The 23,364-nt window shown below is 36.0% G+C and overlaps 2 protein-coding genes and 1 pseudogene across 5 annotated transcripts in view; 2 read left to right on the forward strand and 1 right to left on the reverse strand.

Annotated features, from left to right (window-relative positions):
• The first annotated feature begins 4,885 nt into the window (after positions 1–4,885).
• LOC137030710 (serine/threonine-protein kinase pim-1-like) lies at positions 4,886–7,364 on the forward strand (annotated as a pseudogene).
• Positions 7,365–9,013: 1,649 nt separating this feature from the next.
• cckar (cholecystokinin A receptor) lies at positions 9,014–18,702 on the reverse strand. Its single transcript, XM_067400505.1, has 5 exons — positions 18,291–18,702; positions 17,776–18,027; positions 15,373–15,631; positions 14,190–14,317; positions 9,014–12,942 (listed from the first exon to the last, which is right to left on the reverse strand). The coding sequence occupies exons 1-5, from the start codon at positions 18,415–18,417 to the stop codon at positions 12,371–12,373; spliced, it is 1,338 nt and encodes a 445-aa protein (XP_067256606.1). The 5' UTR covers positions 18,418–18,702; the 3' UTR covers positions 9,014–12,370.
• Positions 18,703–22,656: 3,954 nt separating this feature from the next.
• tbc1d19 (TBC1 domain family, member 19) overlaps positions 22,657–23,364 on the forward strand; it is a 28,346-nt gene continuing 27,638 nt past the window's right edge. For all 4 annotated transcript variants that reach the window (XM_067401882.1, XM_067401884.1, XM_067401880.1 and 1 more), the window contains exons 1-2: positions 22,657–22,864; positions 22,985–23,057. In XM_067401882.1, coding sequence (XP_067257983.1) covers positions 22,766–22,864; positions 22,985–23,057 — 172 coding nt within the window. In that variant the 5' untranslated portion in view covers positions 22,657–22,765. The remainder of the gene's footprint in view (positions 22,865–22,984; positions 23,058–23,364) is intronic.

Below are 23,364 nucleotides of genomic sequence, written 5' to 3' on the forward strand. Positions count from 1 at the left end.
TTGTAGTAAGTCAGCTGACAACAGCACATGCATAAAATCCTCTTCTATTTCAATAGTTTTCAAGTCATTATGTAGAAATGATTTGAACAGGATCATGTAGACTTACACAGAGATCCAGATTCAGTGTATGAACCTCAACAATGGTAACAAAATTTGCCCGTTTTCGGTCTTGTAGTGTAGAGATCTTTTCTGAAACACAAACACTAGTTTGTACGAGAATCGTTTTCATTTTCAAACGTGTGTGAAAACGCACTAGTGTACAGGGCCTTACTATATGAGGATGTTATTATTCTGAAGGACACATTAGACTATTTTGTTATGTTTTGAAAACATATTTTTCATTTATACATGAGCCATTGTGACGTCACAAATAGAAGAATGCTGTTATGCATAGCGTCTGGGAGTATGTAAAGGTAAGAAACTCATTTGCTATCGACTTTGACTCTGCAGCGAGTCCCACAGTTGTTATCATCTTTGACTCTCCAGTGATTCGCAAAGTTGTTATCAACTTTGACTCTCCAGTGATTCGGACAGTTGTTATTGACAGTGACTCTGCAGTGATTCGCACAGTTGTTATCGACTTTGACTCTCCAGTGATTCGCACAGTAGTTATCGACTTTGACTCTGGTCTGAGTCCCACAGTTTTTAGCGACTTTGACTCTCCAGTGATTCGCACAGTTGTTATCATCTTTGACTCTCCAGTGATTCGCACAGTTGTTATCATCTTTGACTCTCCAGTGATTCGCAAAGTTGTTATCATCTTTGACTCTCCAGTGATTCGCACAGTTGTTATCGACTTTGACTCTCCAGTGATTCGCACAGTTGTTATCGACTTTGACTCTCCAATGATTCGCACAGTTGTTATTGACATTGACTCTGCAGTGATTCGCACAGTTGTTATCGACTTTGACTCTCCAGTGATTCGGACAGTTGTTATTGACATTGACTCTGCAGTGATTCGCACAGTTGTTATCGACTTTGACTCTCCAGTGATTTGCACAGTTGTTATTGACATTGACTCTGCAGCGAGTCCCACAATTATTATCGACTTTGACTCTGGTCTGAGTCACACAGTTGTTATCGACTTTGACTCTCCAGTGATTCGCACAGTTGTTATCGACTTTGACTCTCCAGTGATTCGCACAGTTGTTATCGTCTTTGACTCTCCAGTGATTCGCACAGTTGTTATTGACATTGACTCTGTAGTGATTCGCACAGTTGTTGTCATCTTTGACTCTCCAGTGATTCGCACAGTTGTTATCGACTTTGACTCTCCAGTGATTCGCACAGTTGTTATCGACTTTGACTCTCCAGTGATTCGCACAGTTGTTATCGTCTTTGACTCTCCAGTGATTCGCACAGTTGTTATTGACATTGACTCTGTAGTGATTCGCACAGTTGTTGTCATCTTTGACTCTCCAGTGATTCGCACAGTTGTTATCGTCTTTGACTCTCCAGTGATTCGCACAGTTGTTGTCATCTTTGACTCTCCAGTGATTCGCACAGTTGTTATTGACATTGACTCTGCAGTGATTCGCACAGTTGTTGTCATCTTTGACTCTCCAGTGATTCGCACAGTTGTTATTGACATTGACTCTCCAGTGATTCGCACAGTTGTTATTGACATTGACTCTGCAGTGATTCGCACAGTTGTTGTCATCTTTGACTCTCCAGTGATTCGCACAGTTGTTATTGACATTGACTCTCCAGTGATTCGCACAGTTGTTGTCATCTTTGACTCTCCAGTGATTCGCACAGTTGTTATCGTCTTTGACTCTCCAGTGATTCGCACAGTTGTTATTGACATTGACTCTGCAGTGATTCGCACAGTTGTTATCGTCTTTGACTCTCCAGTGATTCGCACAGTTGTTATCGTCTTTGACTCTCCAGTGATTCGCACAGTTGTTATCGACATTGACTCTGCAGTGAGTGTCACATTTATTATCAACATTGACTCTGTACTGAGTGCCACAGCTGATAACAACATTGACTCTGCATTGAGTGCCACAGTTGTTATCAACATTGAAGCTGGACTGAATCCCATAGCTGATAACGACATTGACTCTGCAGTGATTCCCACAGTTGTTATCGACATTGACTCTGCAGCGAGTCCCACAATGGATAAAAACTTTGACTCTGCAGTGCACTCCACCGCAGATGAGGGCTTTGAATCCACTGTGAGTCCCACTGCATATGAGGACACTGACTCTACTGTGAGTCCAGCAGTAGATGAAGACACTGACTGTACAGTGAGTCCCACTGCATATGAGGACATTGACTCCACTGTGAGTCCTACTGCAGAACAAAATGTTGTCTGTGTAGTGAGTCTGTGTAGTCACTGTGAGTCCCACTGCAGATGAGGGTATTCATTCTGAAGTGAGTCCAGCAGCAGACGGGGACATTGACTGTACTGAGAGTACAGCAGCAGAAAACAATATTGACTGTGCAGTGAGTCCCAATGCAGATGAGGGTATTCATTCTGAATTGAGTCCAGCAGCAGATGGGGCATTGACTGTACAGTGAGTCCCACTGCAGATGAGGACATTGACTCTGCAGCGAGTCCCACAGAAGATGACCTCACTGATTCAGTTCCGACAGAAGTGCCTTACAAAGGTAGGTTTTCTGCTATAACCCAAAACATTTATAACATTTATTTAGGTTTCTCATATTTTTAAATCACCACTTAGCTTTTTTGCAATTTACTTAATTTGAAAAAATAATGAATAAAGTACAAAATAATTATATGAGTATGTCGTGGAAATTCTCAATACAATCCGACTTCGCCACTGACAATTCAAACAACCTCCAGTTGTCAATATAATATATAATACTCAGTACCAATACAGTACTACAGTACCTTCGAGGTAATTCTCATCCCGAATATAATACAATACAATACTACAGTACCACAATACTACAGTACCTTCGGGGTAATTCCCATCCTGAATATAATACAATATAATACTACAGTATCTCGAGGTAATTCCCTTCTCGAAATAAGGTGACGGTATCCCGTCAAGAAGCTACTATCACTACCTCAATCACACATGAGCACACAGGTCTTTAGCATCTATACACTCTCACCGTCCTTCTCAGGTGTACACTGGTCCGACACAGGATCATTAATACTAACTCCGAGTATTACAGCCTCACCCCGAGGGCGACTCTATCCTCCTAAGACCCGAGACTTGGTTAGGCTTGCATTTTAGATTTCTTCTAGCTATTTGGGGTTAGGAGGGACCAATAAATATAATAACCAGATATTATCTTTGAACATGAAGGTCTTTTTTAAAAAAATGATGTCCACATATGTGGACTCTCGGTCTGTATACACAAAAAAAACATCAAGACACCACTGTGTAACAAAGTGCAAATCTCGTTTATTTACAGCCTGAGCACTGTGCCTGAACATTTTTCATTGTTACCGTTGCATTTATAATTCAAAGACAAGCACAAACAAAGTTTTTCATGCCAACTGGATTGAGCTTCATTGGCAGATATTGTCGACAAGGACAGGCTCCTGTAAATGGTACCAAATGGCAAATGGTATCATTTGCTCATCAATGGAAACGCTCTTGGGTCTTGCCTGAAACCTGCAGCCTTTCAGAATGTGGTCAAGAAATGGCCTCACTTTTCAGAATTTCAGTATGCAATGGATTTATTAAATCTTTATCAATATACTGGTTTACACAGTCCAGTGTGGTCCAGCCCTCTCTGTCCTGCTCAGCTTGCTCCTCAGGCTCAAACTGGGTTAGGTTTGGGGTCTATTGAGCAGCCCTCCGGCACACTCCTCGTTCTTGCTTGGGTTGTCCTTGAAAGCTTGGTCCTAGTGTTGGCTCTTCAGGGTCATCGTTTGAGCCATCAGACTCAACCTGCTGAGTCCGACATCTGGGACTGCTGCTATGGCAATGCTTCGGTCTGGACAATAACTTATAAGTTTCACCATGGAGACGTTTATGTCCCTGGCTGGCCTCACTGGACTGTGGAGTGGGGTCTTCATCCCCACTATGCTCCTCCTCACTGCTGCTTGGCTCCTGTTGAGGAGGATAGTAATCAACATCCTCTACGGGGTCATCAATGTCAGACCTCTGAGTCTCAAAGTCCTCTACCTCTGAATTGTCCCCACCAATTTACTCCAGAACTAATTCAAGTGCCTTTGACAGATGAAGACGTTCTGGAAATGATATCATGAGAAAAATAAAATAAAAATCAATGTAAAGTTATTTATCACACATGCAATGTAAAGTTATTTATCACACATGCAATGTAAATTTATACTGTTGTAAACTACTGTAAATTTATGCTTTCTAACAAATTCTTCCCAAACTACATTTTCACAATTACATTTTTTGCTAATATTTTTACATTTTCAACTAAGCTAAGTCCCATTGTCCACATATGTGGACCTCAAGTTTAGTGGCATAGTACATTTTTACTGTTACAATAATTTTTCAAATTTGCATGCCAGATTATTCATACAACACTATTATGCATAATTTAACAAGAATCAACAATTAAATTGTATTAGTTTTTTTTTTACCTTGTAGACGTTTTGGTCTGGTGTGGCTTCCTGACTTTTCAGATGTTTTCTCCGCCATCTTGAAATTTCTATGAAAATTGATTTTCTCTTCTGACACCACTAGATGGCAGTGCAAGTGTCCATGTTTGTGTACAACAGGTTCCAGTTACACAGAATTAAGTATTATGGTGCATACAACCAAAAATGTGATGTCCACGTATGTGGACGCCAGGTCGTAGGAGGCTATAGTCTCCCAACACTATCTGTGTCTCTGCTGTGGTCTTTTGAGCGTAGAATCTTTAGTACTTCTATTCCTTAGCTGCGCAGCATATACCTGACACGACTTCCAAGTTGCTCTTTGTAGAAATGAAGTTTTATTTACGGCCGGGAGATCACTGTTCACAACAACCAAGTGAGTCTCAATGAATAGAATAGATACATGCACATTTAAGTCTTACAGTTGATTAAAAATCAATGTCTTCATCACTGTGATTTGTTCTGGTGATTGGTTTGTAATGATCTAAGCTAATCATGTGACTGTGGTCTTTGACCTGAGCATCCTTAGTCTGCATTTTCTGTACATTTCATGTTGACATAAAATATTTCCATCACAAGAATTAGAACATTTATTTGCTTTGTTTTATATTTAAATAACATTTTATTTCACGTCAACTACATTCATTTCACTTCCTGTAGATGATATTGCCTGGCGGTACAAACTCTGTGACAAGCTGGGTGAAGGAGGATTTGGCTCAGTGTATGAAGGGATTCGCTACAAAGATGTTCTTGAGGTATTATTATTTTTTACCTTATTCTTTACCACCTTTTTTTACTGCAATCCTTTTAAATGTATCTTATGTTCACTATTTAAAGAACTTGGCCTGTTTTAACTGTCAGACCGACAAAATATGCTTACATGTTTTTCAATTCCTGCTTGGAATTTAAATTCACAAAACATCTCTTCATTCATGACTGGAATAAAATTACCTATGTGCATATAACAGTTCAATCTCTTTTTGTCAATCAGGTGGCTGTGAAATTTGCCCAAAAGATGCCGCAAATGGCATATCTCAGTGTTGTAAGTAGGCAACACTTTCTATGTTATCTCGTTTCAATTTGTGGGCAAAAATCCTTGTTTGGAAAACTCCATCTAACCATTATATTTTCTTTCTTAAAGCCTTTTTATCCCAAACCCCTTCCTTTAGAGATTGCCTTGGCAGTCATCGCCAATAGGGGTCCCAGTCGCCAGAATATAATTTGAGTGCTTGACTGGCAGGACAACCCAGACTGTTACATCAAGGTCATGGAACGACCCTCGCCAAGCATGGACATGGTTGATTTTTTGAAACTCAATGGAGGTGTCCTCGATGAGCGCACAGCACAGCACATTATGTGGCAGGTTATTTATGCATATCCATTGCAATATCAAGCTAGAAAACCTGCTTGTGAACCCAAACACACTGGAGGTCAAATTAATCGATTTTGGGTGCGGAGACCTCATGAAGGATATTGCCTTTGAGTACTTCTCTGGTATGCATTACGAACTGTTTTGCTAGGCTATCTAATTAATTTGCTCACTCAAACAAACACATACAGTATATTGTCAGCTTGCTTGTGTGTTAAACATAAGACAAAAACTATTTTGACAGGGGCTGGTACCACACAAAAACATCAACATTGTTTTCACTAGGGGTGCTTGCTCCTGTTCACAATGCTGTATGGACATTTTCCAACAGCCTACCACATGTACCTCATCCACAATGACTGGTCCAAATTTGTCTTCTCACAAGGTGAGATGTTTATCAAATAACAAGTGATCAAATATAGCAGGTGTAAAGTTTAAGATAATAATCAAATTTCTTCCATCTTTTTGCACAGAATGCTTTCATTTGATGTGGGCTTGTGTGCAGTGTCATCCAGAGCACAGGCTTCTTCTGGAGCATAACATTGCCTGGTTGACTGGTCACTGGTTGACAGAGTCATTTTAAACATCATTTATATTACTCTGAAATATTTTGAAACAATATAAATTAATGTTACTTTTCTTTCATATGAAAAAACAATGATGATAATAAACAGCTTGAATCTCCTTTCCATGCTGCAATACTTCATCAATAGGTGGCAGCAAAGTGAAATGTGGGCTTTCTCTTTTCCAAACCCTCTTTCCTTTTTTCAAATTTAGACTATTTGGACTATGAACTTTTGCTCTAACATATTAATACATCTTATTTTGTCATTTTATTTTAATGCATTTCACAGCAGTAATTTAAAACAAATCTAATGAATAAATGTAAAAATAATAATAATAATAATAATATTTTTTATGTATAAATCCACAGTTCACTTTCAGGTTAAAACATACCCAAACACAAAAGATGTAACAATTTAGTTCAATGGTTATATCTCTTTTTGTTTAAGAAAAAAAAAAAAAAGTGTATTTTGACAGTCTTAACAAACTTACAAAGCCATCTTTGTACTAAAAGCGTTGGATTCTTTTTTTTAAAAAAAAAATTAATTACGGTTTAATTATTTTTAAATTTTTATTTTTTAAATAATTAAATTTAATTTTCAAGGTCAAAATAGATCTAATGTACTAGGACAGCTTCACGGCACATTCCCCAGTTTCCCAAGAGGCTCTAACAAAAAGTAATTTTTCAGTTAACCCGCTATGGTCCCAGAGTTCCTGGTCATGGTCACCCCAGTCCCCAAATTTCCTGTCTTGACCTACATGGTACCAGACCTTCCCAGAAGTACATGGCCACTTCAGAAACCGCTGCAGTTCCAGTGCTCGTCATCAAAGGAAGCCCAAAGGTTCCTGCTGCTGCAGCTCCAGTTGTTCCTTTAGCTTCAGAATATGCTACAGTCCCAAAGATTCCTGTCACAGCTATTGGATGTAATAGATACAGAATATTCATGTCATGACCAAAGCCAATGCCAAATAGTCTACTTTTAATATGAAGCTTTATCTGTAAATATGAAGATACATTTCTAGCTCCGGCTGATTTTAACCCTTAAATGCATACCTCGGGTCTTTAGTGACCAGGGACGTCATTCACTACCCTCCTCCTCATTCATTTTTTAAAGTTAGACATCAACCTTCTTGGTATTCCTCAATCATTTCATTATAAAAAAAATCATTAAATTATGCCTATTTTTGTATTCATTTTTTGTAAAAAATGTATAGGGTCGCTAACGACCCGAGGTGTGTATGAGTGTACGTATATTTTTTTCTGCACAACAATAATTGAATCTTAGATGACGGAATGAGTGCAATTCACCTTTATTCCACAAGGTGGCAATGTCTGATACACAATGCTGAAGTGACGACTCATTCAGACAGAAAACGAAATAAGAAAAACATGATATGGCTCAGTGATTTCCTGCAGAGCAAGTACTGAACGCAATCAAATATGACTGTAACTGTTACTGGATGGATCTGGTGAAGCTGTTAGCGATCGAAATATTGATTTTGAAGATGTTGAAAATTATATAGTTTTGAGAATATGTTTGAGATCGCGAATGGGCTCATATTTGCAACATCAGACATAAAACTAGCCCATTATTTGCTAAATTTACTGGGAAATGAGCTCTGACGAGCACAGTGATGATGGCATAAAACATCTGCTCAAACTGAGCCATTTCAAGCCATTCCAAAAGGTAACAAAATATGCTTTATTTTATTCTTCTGTAATTGTTACTCTAATATCAGAGGAGTTTTATATTATTGCAAAAGGTAGAGATCCTTCCGTGTTAGATGTAGATCCGGGTCGATAAAGACCCGAATATGTAAGAATGATTGGCGAAAAAGTCATGCGTTTAAGGGTTAAGTTGTAATTTTACGAGTCATTTTTGCAGCTTGGTTTCAACAAAAACTCTTTTTGGACTATGAGGAAGTTTTGAGTTCTGAAACTTAAAGAATATTTTTATAGTGCAATGACCTCTTGTATGTCAAAAGATGAAGGAAAATTTGATTTCTCATTTCATGACCTCTTAAAAAAACAAACAAACAGGCTTTCTGATAACTTTATACTTACTAAAGCATAATAAATCATATTTAAATAGCTCATGTTTAGGTTGCTGTATTGCATTTGGAACTGCCAAGAATTTCTCAATTTGTCAATGCTTTAGAATATTTAGCACCACACTGTCAGCCAACAACATTTCCATTTAGATCAACACAGATGTTTTTATTGGGTCACTCTGTGTTATGTGTCATTTCGCAGACTACTTTTTATCCATCTGATAGATTAGATAAAGCAAACCTGATCTCACAAAGTTATTCTGTAGTCTGGGATTTCACTTGCATATTTGCCAGCGTTTTGCTCCCTAAAAGGGCAGTTTACCCAAAAATAAAAGTTCTGTCATCATTTACTAAAATCCAAAAGATGATATTTTAAAGAATGTTTTGGCTGTTTTTTTTTAAAGTCATTCTAACACTATATAGACAAAAACACTGAGACATATTTTTAAATATCTTACTTTATGTTCCACAGAATAAAGAAAGTCATACAGATTTTGAACCACATGAGGGTGAGAAAATGATGACAGAATTTTCATCCCATCAACAAGGCGCATCCACCATATGCTGCTAAAGTAAACCATAGTTTATACAAGAGCATCCCGTTTTGTCAGTGGCTTTCAAAATAATTGACTTCCTACATTTTGTCTGATAAAACAATGAAAACTGTATGAAAAAAAATCACTTTTAATATATCCACTTCACAAGAATACAGTGACACGACTGAAATAACACTCACAATAGGAACATTTTGGTCCGACCCCCAGGTTGCATTTAATACAAAGCACTCCTAAAATATTCATTATTAGATGATACGTGTACTGGCATATGTGAATCTCCTCAGGGTTTTGAAATGTTTCCTTTGATAAGTAGATGTTTATTATTTTGGGTGGTTACATTTCCTGGTAAACAGACATTCGACGGATGATTAAGACTTTACAAGGTTTAATGTGTCAATGTAAGTGAGTATAGACATACAGTATGTTGTCAGTATCGAGGACCATACAAATGTGCGTTATAACATCTTGGCTTATTATTTTATGAGTATGCTATTAAAATAAGACATCATTGTTTATTTCATTGAGAGATCAAATTATGAGAAATGTGAGTTTGGCATATACAAATCTTATAAACAAATACAGTCAATGACCATATGTCCTGGTGAAAATATCCCAGATGTTAGAAGCAGCCTTGAGTAGGTTCTTTTGAAGTGCGCAACAGGTGTTAAAAGTCTCATGCAATGATAAGGACAGTCTCTATGTCACAGAGTACAAACAGTACGGCAAGATAAAGACATGGCTGTGTACTTTCCTAGAAGAAAATGGTTAATGCTACACATCCACCTATGGACACAGATACAAGCTAGTACATTTTGTACAGAGTTTACACATTTTTGCATGTGGTATTGGCAATAAATCCAAAGAGGTTTTGCTATGCAGATAGTGTAAGTGTGTGTCATACATTTATCAAACAGAGAATTATATCTGTGTGGTCATTACTGAAGCAGATATGATGAACAAAATATCAAATACAGGCCAGTGTACACTCTTAAGCATCTCCAAACTGATCTCAGATGATATATACACAACCATTCAAATATTTGGGGTCAGTAAGATATATGAAAATAAATTAATAATTTTATTCGGTAAGGGTGCATTAGTAGATCAGTAAAGAGTTTTCCACTGTTACAAAACTTTCTGTTCAGAATTCTGAAAAAAATATATCACGGTTTCGACAAAAGTATTATGCAGCTCAACTGTTTTCAAATGTGATAATATTAAGAAATGTTTCTTGAGCAGCAAAGCATATAGGAATGATTTCTGAAGGATCATGTGACACTGAAGACTGGAGTAACGATGCTGAAAATTCAGCTTTGCGTCACAATAATAAATTACATTTTCAAATATATTAAGACAGAAAACACTTATTTTTTAAGATAGGCACTTATTTTAAATTGTAATATTTCACAATAATAAATGCAGAAACAAACATACAAAAAAAGCAGCCTTAGTGAGCATATGAAACGTCTTTAAATAACTTTTTTTAAATAACTTTCCCAACTCCAAACTTTTGAATGGTAGTGTATTTAAAAGAACTATTAGAATATTCTCAAAACATCTGGATGATTGCTTTGACCATAACACGCACACACAAAAATTAAGTATAATACCAAGAAAAGCAAAGGAATTCCTCTTTGTCTTCTAGGTGAGCCAGAAAATTAGAGAGCCAAATGGAAACACTTATTTATAAAGTCTTGTGTTTTATAAAAATCTCAACATTTATAAGTCAGATCCGAACTGAAGACAAAGTCTTGCTCCATTTGATGCTTCTGTTTGTTTAACAGTGACATACTAAAATTAAGCACTAGATTCTGTCAGCATTTGGATGCTATTGGCGGCCACTGTCTATGTGCTTGTGCTCTCATTTATCAACAGTACAATCAGTCTCTTTTCAGTTAGCAGCCATTTTACTAAACATTGCCAAACTCCAGGCACGCGCACAGATAGACCCCAAGTGGTGCTCAAGCACTTGCCCTTTTGAACTCTGACTAGATAAGTACCCTTTTTGCAAGACATTTTTTTATTTTATATTTTAGTTTGTGTTTAAATTTGCAACATGGCATCCATTCTCAATCAATTCTCAGCATGTGCCGACAACTTATTCTTAATAATAATGCGACTCCCACTCTCCAACATCTTTGTCACAGCCACCAAGCGAGCAGCATCCACATCTCACAGACCTGCCTTCATTGGTGACAGCCAGGTAACTATTTTGTTTGCTCTAAACTTCAACACTATTAATCAATATTAAAACATCTCAATACAGCCAGTCTAACTTAGGCAATAGCCCTCCATTAAGCTTAACAGTGAACAAACTAGTCTGCTGTTGATGTAAAATAAAGTTGTGTAAGGTTGAAAATGTTATGAATACAAATTCCCCTAAAATTCAAGATATGAATTGCCCTTATGAGTTCTTGTATGTTTTCTGTTTATAGCATACTATAGTTAAGCAATATCACATGAGCAGGAGTGCTATTTTCCCAAATATAAGCACAATTTGCAAAATGTAATATTCATTTTACAAACCGTTCCATAAACATTACGTTTATTTTTAGACACAACGTTGTAATTTTGATTTCTGAGTTTGAGTTGAACAAAAATAGTTCCAAACAAAGCAGAGTAGTTGCGTCTCCCAGCAGTACACAGCAGTGTTTCGTTCTTGAATGATTCTCTGTTTTTGAACAAATCAGGTAAGTCAATGATTCAATGACCCATTCATAAAGTCAATAGAGACTTGCTTCTTTCATGAATGAATCAGCTGTTTTGAACAAATCAGTTGAATAAATGATTCTATCATTCACTTATTACAACTTGCCAGCACCTACTGTCAGTTTTAGTTTAATATATAATAGTATTTCATTTTTCATACATTTTCCAACTTGTCATATTTCTATATTCAAAATGTCATATTTAGAACAATAATCTCATAATACAATTTAGAAAATTGTAATTGCAGTGTAAATGGATTTTGATTAATGGTAAGATACTGATTTCATTTAATTGGTATAACAGCCCTATAGTGTGTAGTTTTAAATAATGTAATTAATAAAAGATGATCAGCAATATGTAACTTTACTTTTTATAAATAATTATAAGAGGGGTGCCTTTTTTAACTCGAGCACCTGCCACCCCAAAATGTCTGTGCACGGCCCTGCCAAGCTCTGAATGATTTTGATAATGATATCATATTTTTCAGACTTTCCTCTAGATATACTTCTTGTTATACCAAAATGGGTTCTTACGCTGACATTTTCTAGGTTTGATGAGTGTCAATTATGCTTGTGCTGAGCCACGGATACTGGTCTCAGTCAACCTAGTAAGCGTTCCTGAGGTTTGCGTGTTACCGTCAGCCTGTCTGGTTCCTCCAGACAGCGTTTCCAGCCCTCCAGCTCTTCTGGTGCTACGTCGAAAGCTGCTCATGCTCACTTCATCAAAATCATCCCTACAGCAGTTGAATGTCGACAGAATGCCCTGTCTGAAGCGTTTGTTCATAAAACAGTAGACTATAGGATTGACGCAGGCAGATGTGTAGGACAGCAAGTGGATGAAGGATATTGGTGCTCCTGAGAGGAGACGATCGGCCGAACGTCTGTCGAAGGCTCGCCAGGCGTTAACGACGAAGATCGGTGTCCAGCAGAGGAAGAACAGCCCCACGATCACCAGCAGCATGCGTATGACCCGTTTCTTGGCCATGAGGTTTGCTGTAGGGCTGTTGCTGCAAACCCTTCTCAGTTTGGATTTTGGGTTGCTGAGCGGCACGGGTTCGGCACGCTTCCTCTTGGATGGCGGGAAGTAGCAGCCATCGCTATTGCCATTTTTCAGACTGGACGTGCCGTATTCTTTCTCTAGTGAGCAAAGTGAGGATGAAAGAAACCATGATTATGTAACTTAGGATAGGGCTGTTCTGTATGTAATCTTAAAGCAGCTTCTCCACTATCTCTGACTAATGCATATACATTTTGCAGTTTGCATTTAGTGTTATTCGCATAGAACTTTCAGGTTGGTCAAAAAGCCGTTGCCCTCCGCTTATTTAACATGCTAAAATAAATGAATAATGAATGTATGAATATATCCAGACAAGAAATGTCCGCCAAAAAGGAGAACACAGTAGGTAGGGCTAATCAAGGTAAATAAATATTCAACAATTATGAAATAATTATTTTGCACATTATTCATAACCAGCCATTTTATAAAAACGGTGTTTAAAGAATAAAGTTTTTCTCATTTCGTCTCATACGATATGTCCATTTAAGCCTACTTCCATACTATAGAGTAGTGTATATAGTATATATTAGTATAGTATATCCATAGAGTAGTATATCCGAAACCAGTAGGCAAAAAGTACCTGGATGACTATCCTATGAAGACTATCACATGAAGCCAAAGGTGTGCTAACATCATGTCGGAATTACCGTATTTACAAGATTACGAGTTAGCATCCATGCCCTCGTAAAACTCGTAATTGCAACTTGTAATTTTCTGAGAGCTCCGACTTGTACCACCTGACTTCTGCAGATTCATTTTGTCATTGATAGTGTTGCCATAGAAACACAAAAGTCACGTGTAATTACGATAATGACGATTATGTTGCAGAATAAAATGTCTTTAAAAGTGTTAATCACAGGTTTTCATTCTTTATTTTCATTTAATTTATTTATTTTAATTATGAATTTAAAAAAAAAATTTAGGTAACCCATGGGGAATTATGCTGCCTTGAATGCACCTGGGAAAGCACCTGGCCGTTCGTTATTAACATTTGACACGTTCAAGTCAAGAAACATAACATGCATGTAGCCTACACAAAACAAAATAATTATATTGTGAACAATAAAAACTATATGTGAATTGAAATGGATGAAAATTAATTTCTATCACTTATGTATACATGTTAGCACAACTAAATATTTGTTTCATTTTAGAGTTTCCACAATGGTCACAACACGCCCCTTCCGATTCCACTTGAAGTGCACATTATAGCCCTCTGAGTTGTCCTACAAATTGACTTTATGATTAAACAGCTCAACTTAAAAGGCTTTTATACAATAATTCCACATTTTAAATATTAAGGTCAGAAAGTTTTTTTTCCCTATACCTCTATTTGACTTCCTATTAGCCATTTCAAATTTGATTCCCCTGAAGAGTTCGAGTGAGGTGAGGCCATAAGCTGTCATCATTATGATCCCAGGCACGAGAAAGAGTATCAGCAACAGGAAAACATACCTTTAAAAAGAAAGACAGAGAGAGAAAGAAGTCAGTTGCATAGTCAGACATGAGTTGACAACCTCTGTTATTTCTTTTAATATTCAATGTTCAGATATTCATACAAATATTCTAGGGCCCATGAAGGTTTTGTGAAAACGATCAAAAATGCTTGTGATGGCGTCAACTTTTTTTTTAAAAACGCTGATGGGGAAAGAGTTAAAATAAAGAACATTTAAAGGTATATTTCAAGAATAAAAATGTATACCTTAATAGGACTATATAAAGTGCAAATATAATATATAAAAAGTAAACTATAAGTAGGATGTTAGGTTTACTTAAAGAAAACGTAAAAGCATTCTTGCAGTATAAAACTACTAAAATAGTTTAAAAACATAGTTGTGTACGCAAAATGTACTAGTCACATTTAAAGTACACCTAAACGTACACTTTTATACTCTAAAAAGTCCCAAGTAATACTTAAATAGTACACTTACAAGTATACCACTTGTACATTGATATTACTTGCTACATAAAGTATACTTAAAAATATACTTGAACTTTACTTAATAAAATGAACTTGAAGTATACTTTTTTGTAAGGGTTAACATACATGGTCAGTATAAACTGTTACTGTATGAAAAAGAGCAGCGTGAAGGTTTTTTAAAATGCCTTCTTTTGTATTCCACAGACAAGATAGTGTCTATTCACAAATCATTCTGTTAGAAAAGGCAATTTTCACTAACTCCGCCCACCAATAACTCAGATGTTTTACCTTTAGAACGAACAGTACTGTATATTACTTCTATTTACACTTTGTGTGAATATCATCAATCCCTATTTGCACTTATACTTAGTGCAAACAGTATCTACCACTATTTACACGCAGTATAAATAACATCTTTTTTTTTTTACACTTAGTGTAAATAACTGCTGCCGAAAACATAACAGCATACAGGTTAGGAACAACATGACGATAGATGATGACATAATTTTTATTTTTAGTCCCCATTCCTTTCACACCTTATCCTCAAAAAGAAAAATACACACAAACACACAGTCCTAATAAATCTTACCAGGTCTGCATGACATCACTGGACCAAACCAAGCGGCACATGTTGCCTGTGCTATTGTTACTGCGCATGAAAGGCACCAGGGTGCTGCCTATCGGATAAGGCAGCATGAGCAGAAAAGACACGACCCAAGTGGCTGTGATGACTTTTGCAGCGTGGGACTTCGTCTGCCAGGTACGGGACTTAAAGGGGTTGCAGATAGCACTGTACCTCTCCAGAGAGATGGCCACAAGGTTAAATGTGGATACACTCACCGAAATACCTGTGTTTGGACACACAGAACATACAGAAATAAATCTGGGCTTGTTAAAGTACTGATTCTCAGAAGGTCTGATATATATACTGTATACAGTAAAGTCCAAAAGTTTGGAACCACTAAGATTTTTAATGTTTTTAAAAGAAGTTTCGTCTGCTCACCAAGGCTACATTTATTTAATTAAAAATACAGTAAAAAACAGTAATATTGTGAAATATTATTACAATTTAAAATAACTGTGTACTATTTAAATATATTTGACAAAGTAATTTATTCCTGTGATGCAAAGCTGAATTTTCAGCATCGTTACTCCAGTCTTCAGTGTCACATGATCCTTCAGAAATCATTCTAATATGCTGATTTGCTGCTCAATAAACATTTATGATTATTTTCAATGTTGAAGACAGTTGTGTACTTTTTTTTTCAGGATTCCTTGATGAATAGAAAGTTCAAAAGAACAGCATTTATCTGAAATACAAAGCTTCTGTAGCATTATACACTACCGTTCAAAAGTTTGGGGTCAGTAAGAATTTTTTTTTTTTTTTTTTTAAAGAAATTTAAAAAATGAATACTTTTATTCAGCAAGGATGCATTAAATCAATCAAAAGTGGCAGTAAAGACATTTATAATGTTACAAAAGATTAGATTTCAGATAAACACTGTTCTTTTGAACTTTCTATTTATCAAATAATCCTGAAAAAAAATATTGTACACAAATATTTTGTACAATTGTACACATTAAATGTTTCTTGAGCAGCAGATCGGCATATTAGAATGATTTCTGAAGGATCATGTGACACTGAATACTGGAGTAACGATGCTGAAAATTCAGCTTTGCATCACAGGAATAAATTACTTTGTCAAATATATCCAAATAGAAAACATTTATTTTAAATTGTAATAATATTTCACAATATTACTGTTTTTACTGTATTTTTAATTAAATAAAAGTAACCTTGGTGAGCAGACGAAACTTCTTTTAAAAACATTAAAAATCGTAGTGGTTCCAAACTTTTGGACTGTACTGTACTGTGTATATATATATATATATATGCTTCTATAAACAACAGTAAACACAAAAGTGAAAACAGACAGGAAAACTTCATAACAAACTAACTCTAAGTCCTGATAACAAAGGCATGGACTGTTAATAAACTTAATGGCTTAACACTGCTCCCTTTACTACTAGGTAAGACAGCAGTTAATTAGACAGCAATGTTAACAAACCCACGCGGTAATAACAGAGCATGTAAATTGAGTCAGCTTTATCATGAACAAGTATTACAGAACAGCACAAAACAAACACATAAAACATGCTGATGCATCAAATACAGAGACAGTGGCATTGTCTCATTAATAAATTGTTTACATGGCACATTTGCAACATCTGGAAGAGTGGATATGGAACCGACTATAAATAGTTTTCAGAATTGTTACACAAAATTCAACAAGTCATAAATATGAATTCAAAATGGATGTACCTTGGAATAAACTGTATTATCTCAAGGGTGAAAAAAAATTCTTGATGTTACAATTGACCTTTACAATATAATAAAATGCATTTTAGTACTATTAGTGCAAGATTCACTGTGTTTGTGGTTTGTGATTTTAGCCCCTTAATGAATATCAGCCTTTTTTACTAACCAAATGTAAGAAAAAAAACAGCTGGAACATTAGGCATTTCCTTTTGTAAGGTGACCGTATAGTCTGACCGTAGTCTGTTGAATTACATCTCATTTCTATGTAGTTTGATTCAAGATGAAGTCCATGTATGTTAAATGATCTGCTGTCATCAGAATCAACTTATTTACAAAGAGAATAATCATAGGAGTATCATCATATTTTGAAAGAGAAAAAAAAAAATTACAGACCAAATCTGTAGAACTCACAAGTACTACCATTATTACTTCAATAAAACCATTATAATTTGGTATTAGGCACCACTGGCATCATACAAACAAACCAAAAAATTCTGAAAAACATTATAGCCTACTATTTGAGAAAGATGGACAATATTCACTTCAGATAACAAAATACTTGTCACTACTTGAGATACTCTATTAAAGCTAAGGTTAAAGCTAAAACTTTGAAAACTGATTAAAGAAGCTGCAGAAAGTTAAGTGTGGAAAACAAATATCAAGATGACTCACCCATGAAATACGTGGCCACTTTACACATGCCGCTGCCGAAGATGAAGTCCTTCATGAGGTTGGGGATGAGTGTGAAGGGCATGCAGAACACACACAACATCAGATCACTGACGGCCAGAGACAGCAGGAACAGATTCGTAACCGTCCGCATCCGCCGGTTCCGCACCAGAACGGTGATGATGAGGCTGTTCCCTATGAAGCTCACGAGGAAGATGAACACATACAGCACGATCCGAACTGTCTGGTTCATATCTGACAAACGAGATGAGAATATCACATTTTACAAGATTTAACAATCAAAGTGTGTCTTTTGAACATTTACTTATAGGCAAAGTTGTAGCTGCAAGACGAAGCTTGTCTTGGCTCGTTCAAAACATTTCCCAGCACAAAAAGTCTGAGCTATATGCTCTGATGCACAGGAAAATATATAAAAATAATAAAAGTAAACTATGAATAAATGTAAATGATATGCATTTAGGGATAATAAATAAATGTAAATAAAGTTTATTTTTTACCTTTTGGTTCGACCGTGCTGTCACTGTCATTTTTGCACTCCGACAGATTCCCGATTCCCAATCCACATAATATTTTATAAATATCAGTGGAATTGATGAGCATATCTTGAATTGTAAATGTCTCCATGTTTGTTTGTTGTTTCTGATGACTTCCCGCTTTCCTTCAATATAGTATCTATCCAAATGAATGTATCTTCATCTCTTGGAAGTAAAAGTACAGCAACATTTGCTCTGCCATAATGCCACAATGCTGCACTCTATAGTAAAGCACATGGTTTTATCCTAATTCACAATGATATATTCAAGACAAAACTGTATAAAGTTTTGAGATGTCAGAAGAAAAAAAATAACAAAAGAAAATGGATACTTAAAGTACATCCAGGTCTGTATATCGTCAAATCTTGCTGCTCATGAGTTGTGATGTGAAGTAATGCTGTTGATCAGTGCTGCCGTTCACTGAACCGTAGACCCCGCCTTCACTTTCTCACACCTTCCATGAACTACTAAAAACAACCCTAACCCTAACCCCCACCCCTTTTTTTTTTTTTGAGAAATTCTGTTGCATAGCCTAACATAAAATGAACCATAAACATAACACATGAATACCTTATTTTTACTTAACGACAACAACAATAATGTATTGTTATTATTATTATTATCATTATTAAATGCAAAAATGAAATATTTTGATGTGTTAAAGGTGCCCTAGAATTAAAAATTGAATTTACCTTGGCATAGTTGAATAACAAGAGTTCAGTACATGGAAATGACATACAGTGAGTCTCAAACTCCATTTTTAGTGATATTTGTAAACTGTCTTTCTAAATGTTTCATTAGCATGTTGCTAACGTACTGTTAAATGTGGTTAACGTTACCATTGTTTCTTATTGTATTCACGGAGACAAGAGCCGTCGCTCGTTTCATTTTTAAACACTTGCAGTCTGTATAATTCATAAACACAACTTAATTCTTTATAAATCTCTCCAACAGTGTAGCATTAGCCGTTAACCACGGAGCACAGCCTCAAATTCATTCAGAATCAAATGTAAACCTCCAAATAAATACTATACTCACATGATCCGACGCATACATGCAGCATGCATGATGACGCTTTGTAAAGATTCATTTTGAGGGTTATATTAGCTGTTTGAACTTTGTTTATGCACTGTTTAAGGGAAGCGTGAGCTCCCTGGGCGGGGAGCGTGAGCATTTAAAGGGGCCGCAGCATGAATCGGCGCATTTCTAATTATGCCCCAAAATAGGCAGTTAAAATTTATTACAAAAAATCTATGGGGTATTTTGAGCTGAAACTCAGACACGTTCAGGGGACACCTTAGACTTATATTACATATTGTAAAAAAATGTTCAATGGCACCTTTAATTAAATTTGGACACCCAAGAAATAACATAATTTGGACATTATCTACAGCTTGATGAGAGGGAAATTTGAAAAAAGGGTTCTTTTAGGTTGACAGCATTCATCACACTCAAATGTCTTTTTTTTTCACTCAACAAATTTCACTTATGATTTATAAGCTTTTTTGTTTATGGGGGCCAAAAAAAGGATTTGTAGGTAAAAATGTAGGTGATACCTAACGTTTGGTCCCCATAGGGTTTACCAGGACCACACACACACACACACACACACATAAACAGGCGCACCTATCTTAGTGGGGTCTCTCCATAGGCGTAATGGTTTTTATACTGTACAAACCATACTTCCTATTCCCCTACCCTACCCCTATCCCTAAACCTAACCATCACAGGAAACATTCTGCATTTTTACATTTTCAAAAAAACATCTTTTAGTATGTTTATTAATCCATTTCCCTTGTGGGGACCGCTGGCTGGACCCCACAACGTAGGTGATCTCAGGTTTTTATTACATTGTGGGGCCATTTGGTCCCCACAATGTAATATAAACAATAACACACACACACACACAAACACTAATTTTGCTACACAAAAAGTTATTACAAAATTACAAAGTCACACAAATCAGGATTATATGTCATCCCCAAAATGATAAATCTCACAGAAAACAGAAAATAAAACAGTTAATGTAATATTTAAGTTTTAGGACTTATTATTTCCCGCTCCCTACATAGGACAACAGGTTTGGAAAATGGATGGATGGACTTGTTGGCCTTGTTACTGACCTCAAAGCACTCAGCACTCTAATACAAATTAAACAGCTTTAAAGAGGCTTTATAGTTTTAGAAAGAGGGAGGGAGAGACCTGCAATGCTTACATGCTTCTAAACATCTTTGTAACTTGTACTACACAATGTTACACCCTTTTATTGTGTTTGTACATATGTGGATATCCGTGTATAGTTTATAGTATATTATCAAAGGATTTGCACCAACTTGACAACTATTTTACATTTAGTGTTTTGTAGCTGTTGGTCACGTGACTTCTTTTGTGCTTGTTGATACAAAAACCTCATTAATTCTGACCTGACAGCTTAAACACACTGAATCAACTGGAAGACCAGTTGATTAGTTACAAAAAAAAAAAAAAACAAGGATACATAGAATGTGCCTTAATGATTTGACAATGTAAGACCCTTTTACAATAAAACTAACATACAGCTTTCAGCCATACTATAAACCGTTGTAAAATACAATAGGTTTTAGATGGTAAGTCCTTTGAAGAAGACCACACACAGGTTTTGTTAACTCAAAAATCTCTAGCACTGGCCAAAAGCTTTAATTCCTGATAGCTGCTGTCAGATATATTTGTGCTCGATAAACATTATCAGCATTCCTGCAAAGAGAATCAGAATCTGCTTTCTTGTTCATGTCTATACATGTTCAGGTTCAGCCTGGTGAAAAAACAGGATTACATTTTTCTTTTCTTTTTTTTTAAATCATAGATATTTAATGAGTGTCACCTGATATCTACCTTTATCTTTAACACTAATTCTAGTAACTGAACAACATTCCCATCTAAATCCACAAACGATTATCTTGTACAGCCATGGCCAAAAGTATTTGCGAAGTTTTGCTTCAGTATTTGTAGATTATATTTTCACATGTTTCTACTGGAAAATAATGCTTTTCATTTCAACAAGGCTTTTATTGGCAAAAACATTCATGTGTATTTTTTGGGTAGAATTGTGACAGAGACTCCCATAGATGAAAAAGCACCCCCACACATGGATGGTCTCAGGATGCTTCACTGTTGGCATGACAAAGGACTCATGGTTCACCTTTTCTTCTCCGGACAATCGATTTTTTTTTCAGATATCCCAAGGTGGAAGGGAGCTTCATCAGAGATAATAACTTTGCACCATGTCTTCTGTTGTCCAATCCTTGTACTTCCTGCATAATTTCAGTCAGTCCTTGATGGGGTTTTTTTTTGGAGAGAAGTGGCTTCTTTGCTGCCTGTCTTGACACCAGGCCATTGTCCAAAAGTATTGGCCTAACTGTGCATGCAGATGCACTATCACCCACTTGCCACCAATATTTAGTAAGTTCTGCACTGGTGGTGACACGATTCCATGGCTGACTTCTCAGGACACTCTGGGACATCCTGAAGCCTTCTTCACTGTAGTTGAACCTCTCTCCTTCTTGACGATCTGGTAAATGGTTCTTTCAGGTGCAATATACTTTGCAAGTGAAGCCATTTTGATTCAAAGCAATGATAGCTGCACATCTTTTTTTGTAGGTAACCATTGCTAACACAACAACACAATGATTGGAAGCAGTTCTTCCCTCCTTTTAGCTTTTATGCTCTTATAATCCAGTAAGAATGATTTTCACTAGTACTTGTCCACACTTTCCCATATGTGCTGTTGATATAATTAGTGAAATGATGTTAGCTGGTCATTTTGTGCCAGGGCCAAAAAACTGTGAAATTTGGAGATAAAGTTAAATTATTATTTTTTTGGCCAAAGAATCTTTATTATTATTTAAAATGCATCTGATAAGCACAATAATCTAGAAACAATGTGAATGAACACCAAAACAGCTAAAGCAGCCAACTGTTACACAAAATTCATGTCACTACCAATACTTTTGTCCACAGCTGTAATTCAGGGTTGTTCTAAAACCAGAGCTTTTCCATTTTAAAAGAGTGATTTTTAAAGTAATTTTTAAATTTTATCAAACATATTTTATTAAAAAGTAATTTAAATATACAAATACTACTATTATGTATATTTAATTCTATCTAAATTAGCCTATTATATTTGAATATTTTGTAAATGTAAAATATGCCTATATATACGTAAATATATATATATACTAATGTATAGATTTTTGAGAAATTCATTATTTTCAGTCGTTACCATAGAAACTTTTATTATTAAAGTTAATAAAGGCCTGTATTGTCGGAACCTTGCGTTGAGGACAGTGTTTCCTGAAAGGTTTGTTGTCATTTACATGGATACGGGGTGCTTCATCCTGTGATGCTGCGGCGCTAACGGATGAAGATCTTTTAGAAGAAAAAAATCACATTAAAGTGTGATAATGATGGACGAGAGCACAGAGCTGTCTGTCTCTATAACGCAGATAGTTCAACGGCTCAAAGGGACTCATTTACACTCTCAGCTGGAGAAACAGGCTAAAGTGAGTAGCTTTAGCTAACTGACTGCAGAGTGTGCATCACGATATTCGGTCACTGCACTATAGACTGCCAGCTTTCGTTTGCTGGTGTGTTTCATTGCAGAGATGTTTTTTTCTTCACAGGAATGTATGCACAAACCCGAAATTAAACTAGAAACACTGAAAGATGATGTGAGAAGATTGTTAAAGGCATCAGGTATGACGTGACTGTCTATGAAATTTAAAGTGAAATATGTTTTATTATTATTATAGACTTGATAAAATTGATCAAAAGTGACATTTACATTTACATTGGTAAAACAGATCGCTATTTTAAATATATGCTGTTCTTTTGGTTTTTACAAATATATTAGGCAGCACAACTGTTTGCAAATTTGATATTAAAGGTGCCCTAGAATTAAAAATTGAATTTATCTTGGCATAGTTAAATAACAAGGGTTCAGTACATGGAAATGACATACAGTGAGTCTCAAACACCATTGTTTCCTCCTTCTTATATAAAT

This window comes from Chanodichthys erythropterus, chromosome 11 (genome assembly GCF_024489055.1).
Source record: "Chanodichthys erythropterus isolate Z2021 chromosome 11, ASM2448905v1, whole genome shotgun sequence".
In the NCBI taxonomy this organism is placed as follows: Eukaryota; Metazoa; Chordata; class Actinopteri; order Cypriniformes; family Xenocyprididae; genus Chanodichthys; species Chanodichthys erythropterus.

What these genes read in the sequence shown, in the direction of transcription:
- cckar (XM_067400505.1), bottom strand. Translation starts at nt 18,417, where the DNA reads ATGGAGACATTTACAATTCAAGATATGCTCATCAATTCCACTGATATT. An exon ending in CAGCACGGTCGAACCAAAAG is followed by an intron (nt 18,028 to 18,290) that starts GTAAAAAATAAA and finishes CTCGTTTGTCAG; the next exon opens with ATATGAACCAGACAGTTCGG. An exon ending in AGTGGCCACGTATTTCATGG is followed by an intron (nt 15,632 to 17,775) that starts GTGAGTCATCTT and finishes GTCCAAACACAG; the next exon opens with GTATTTCGGTGAGTGTATCC.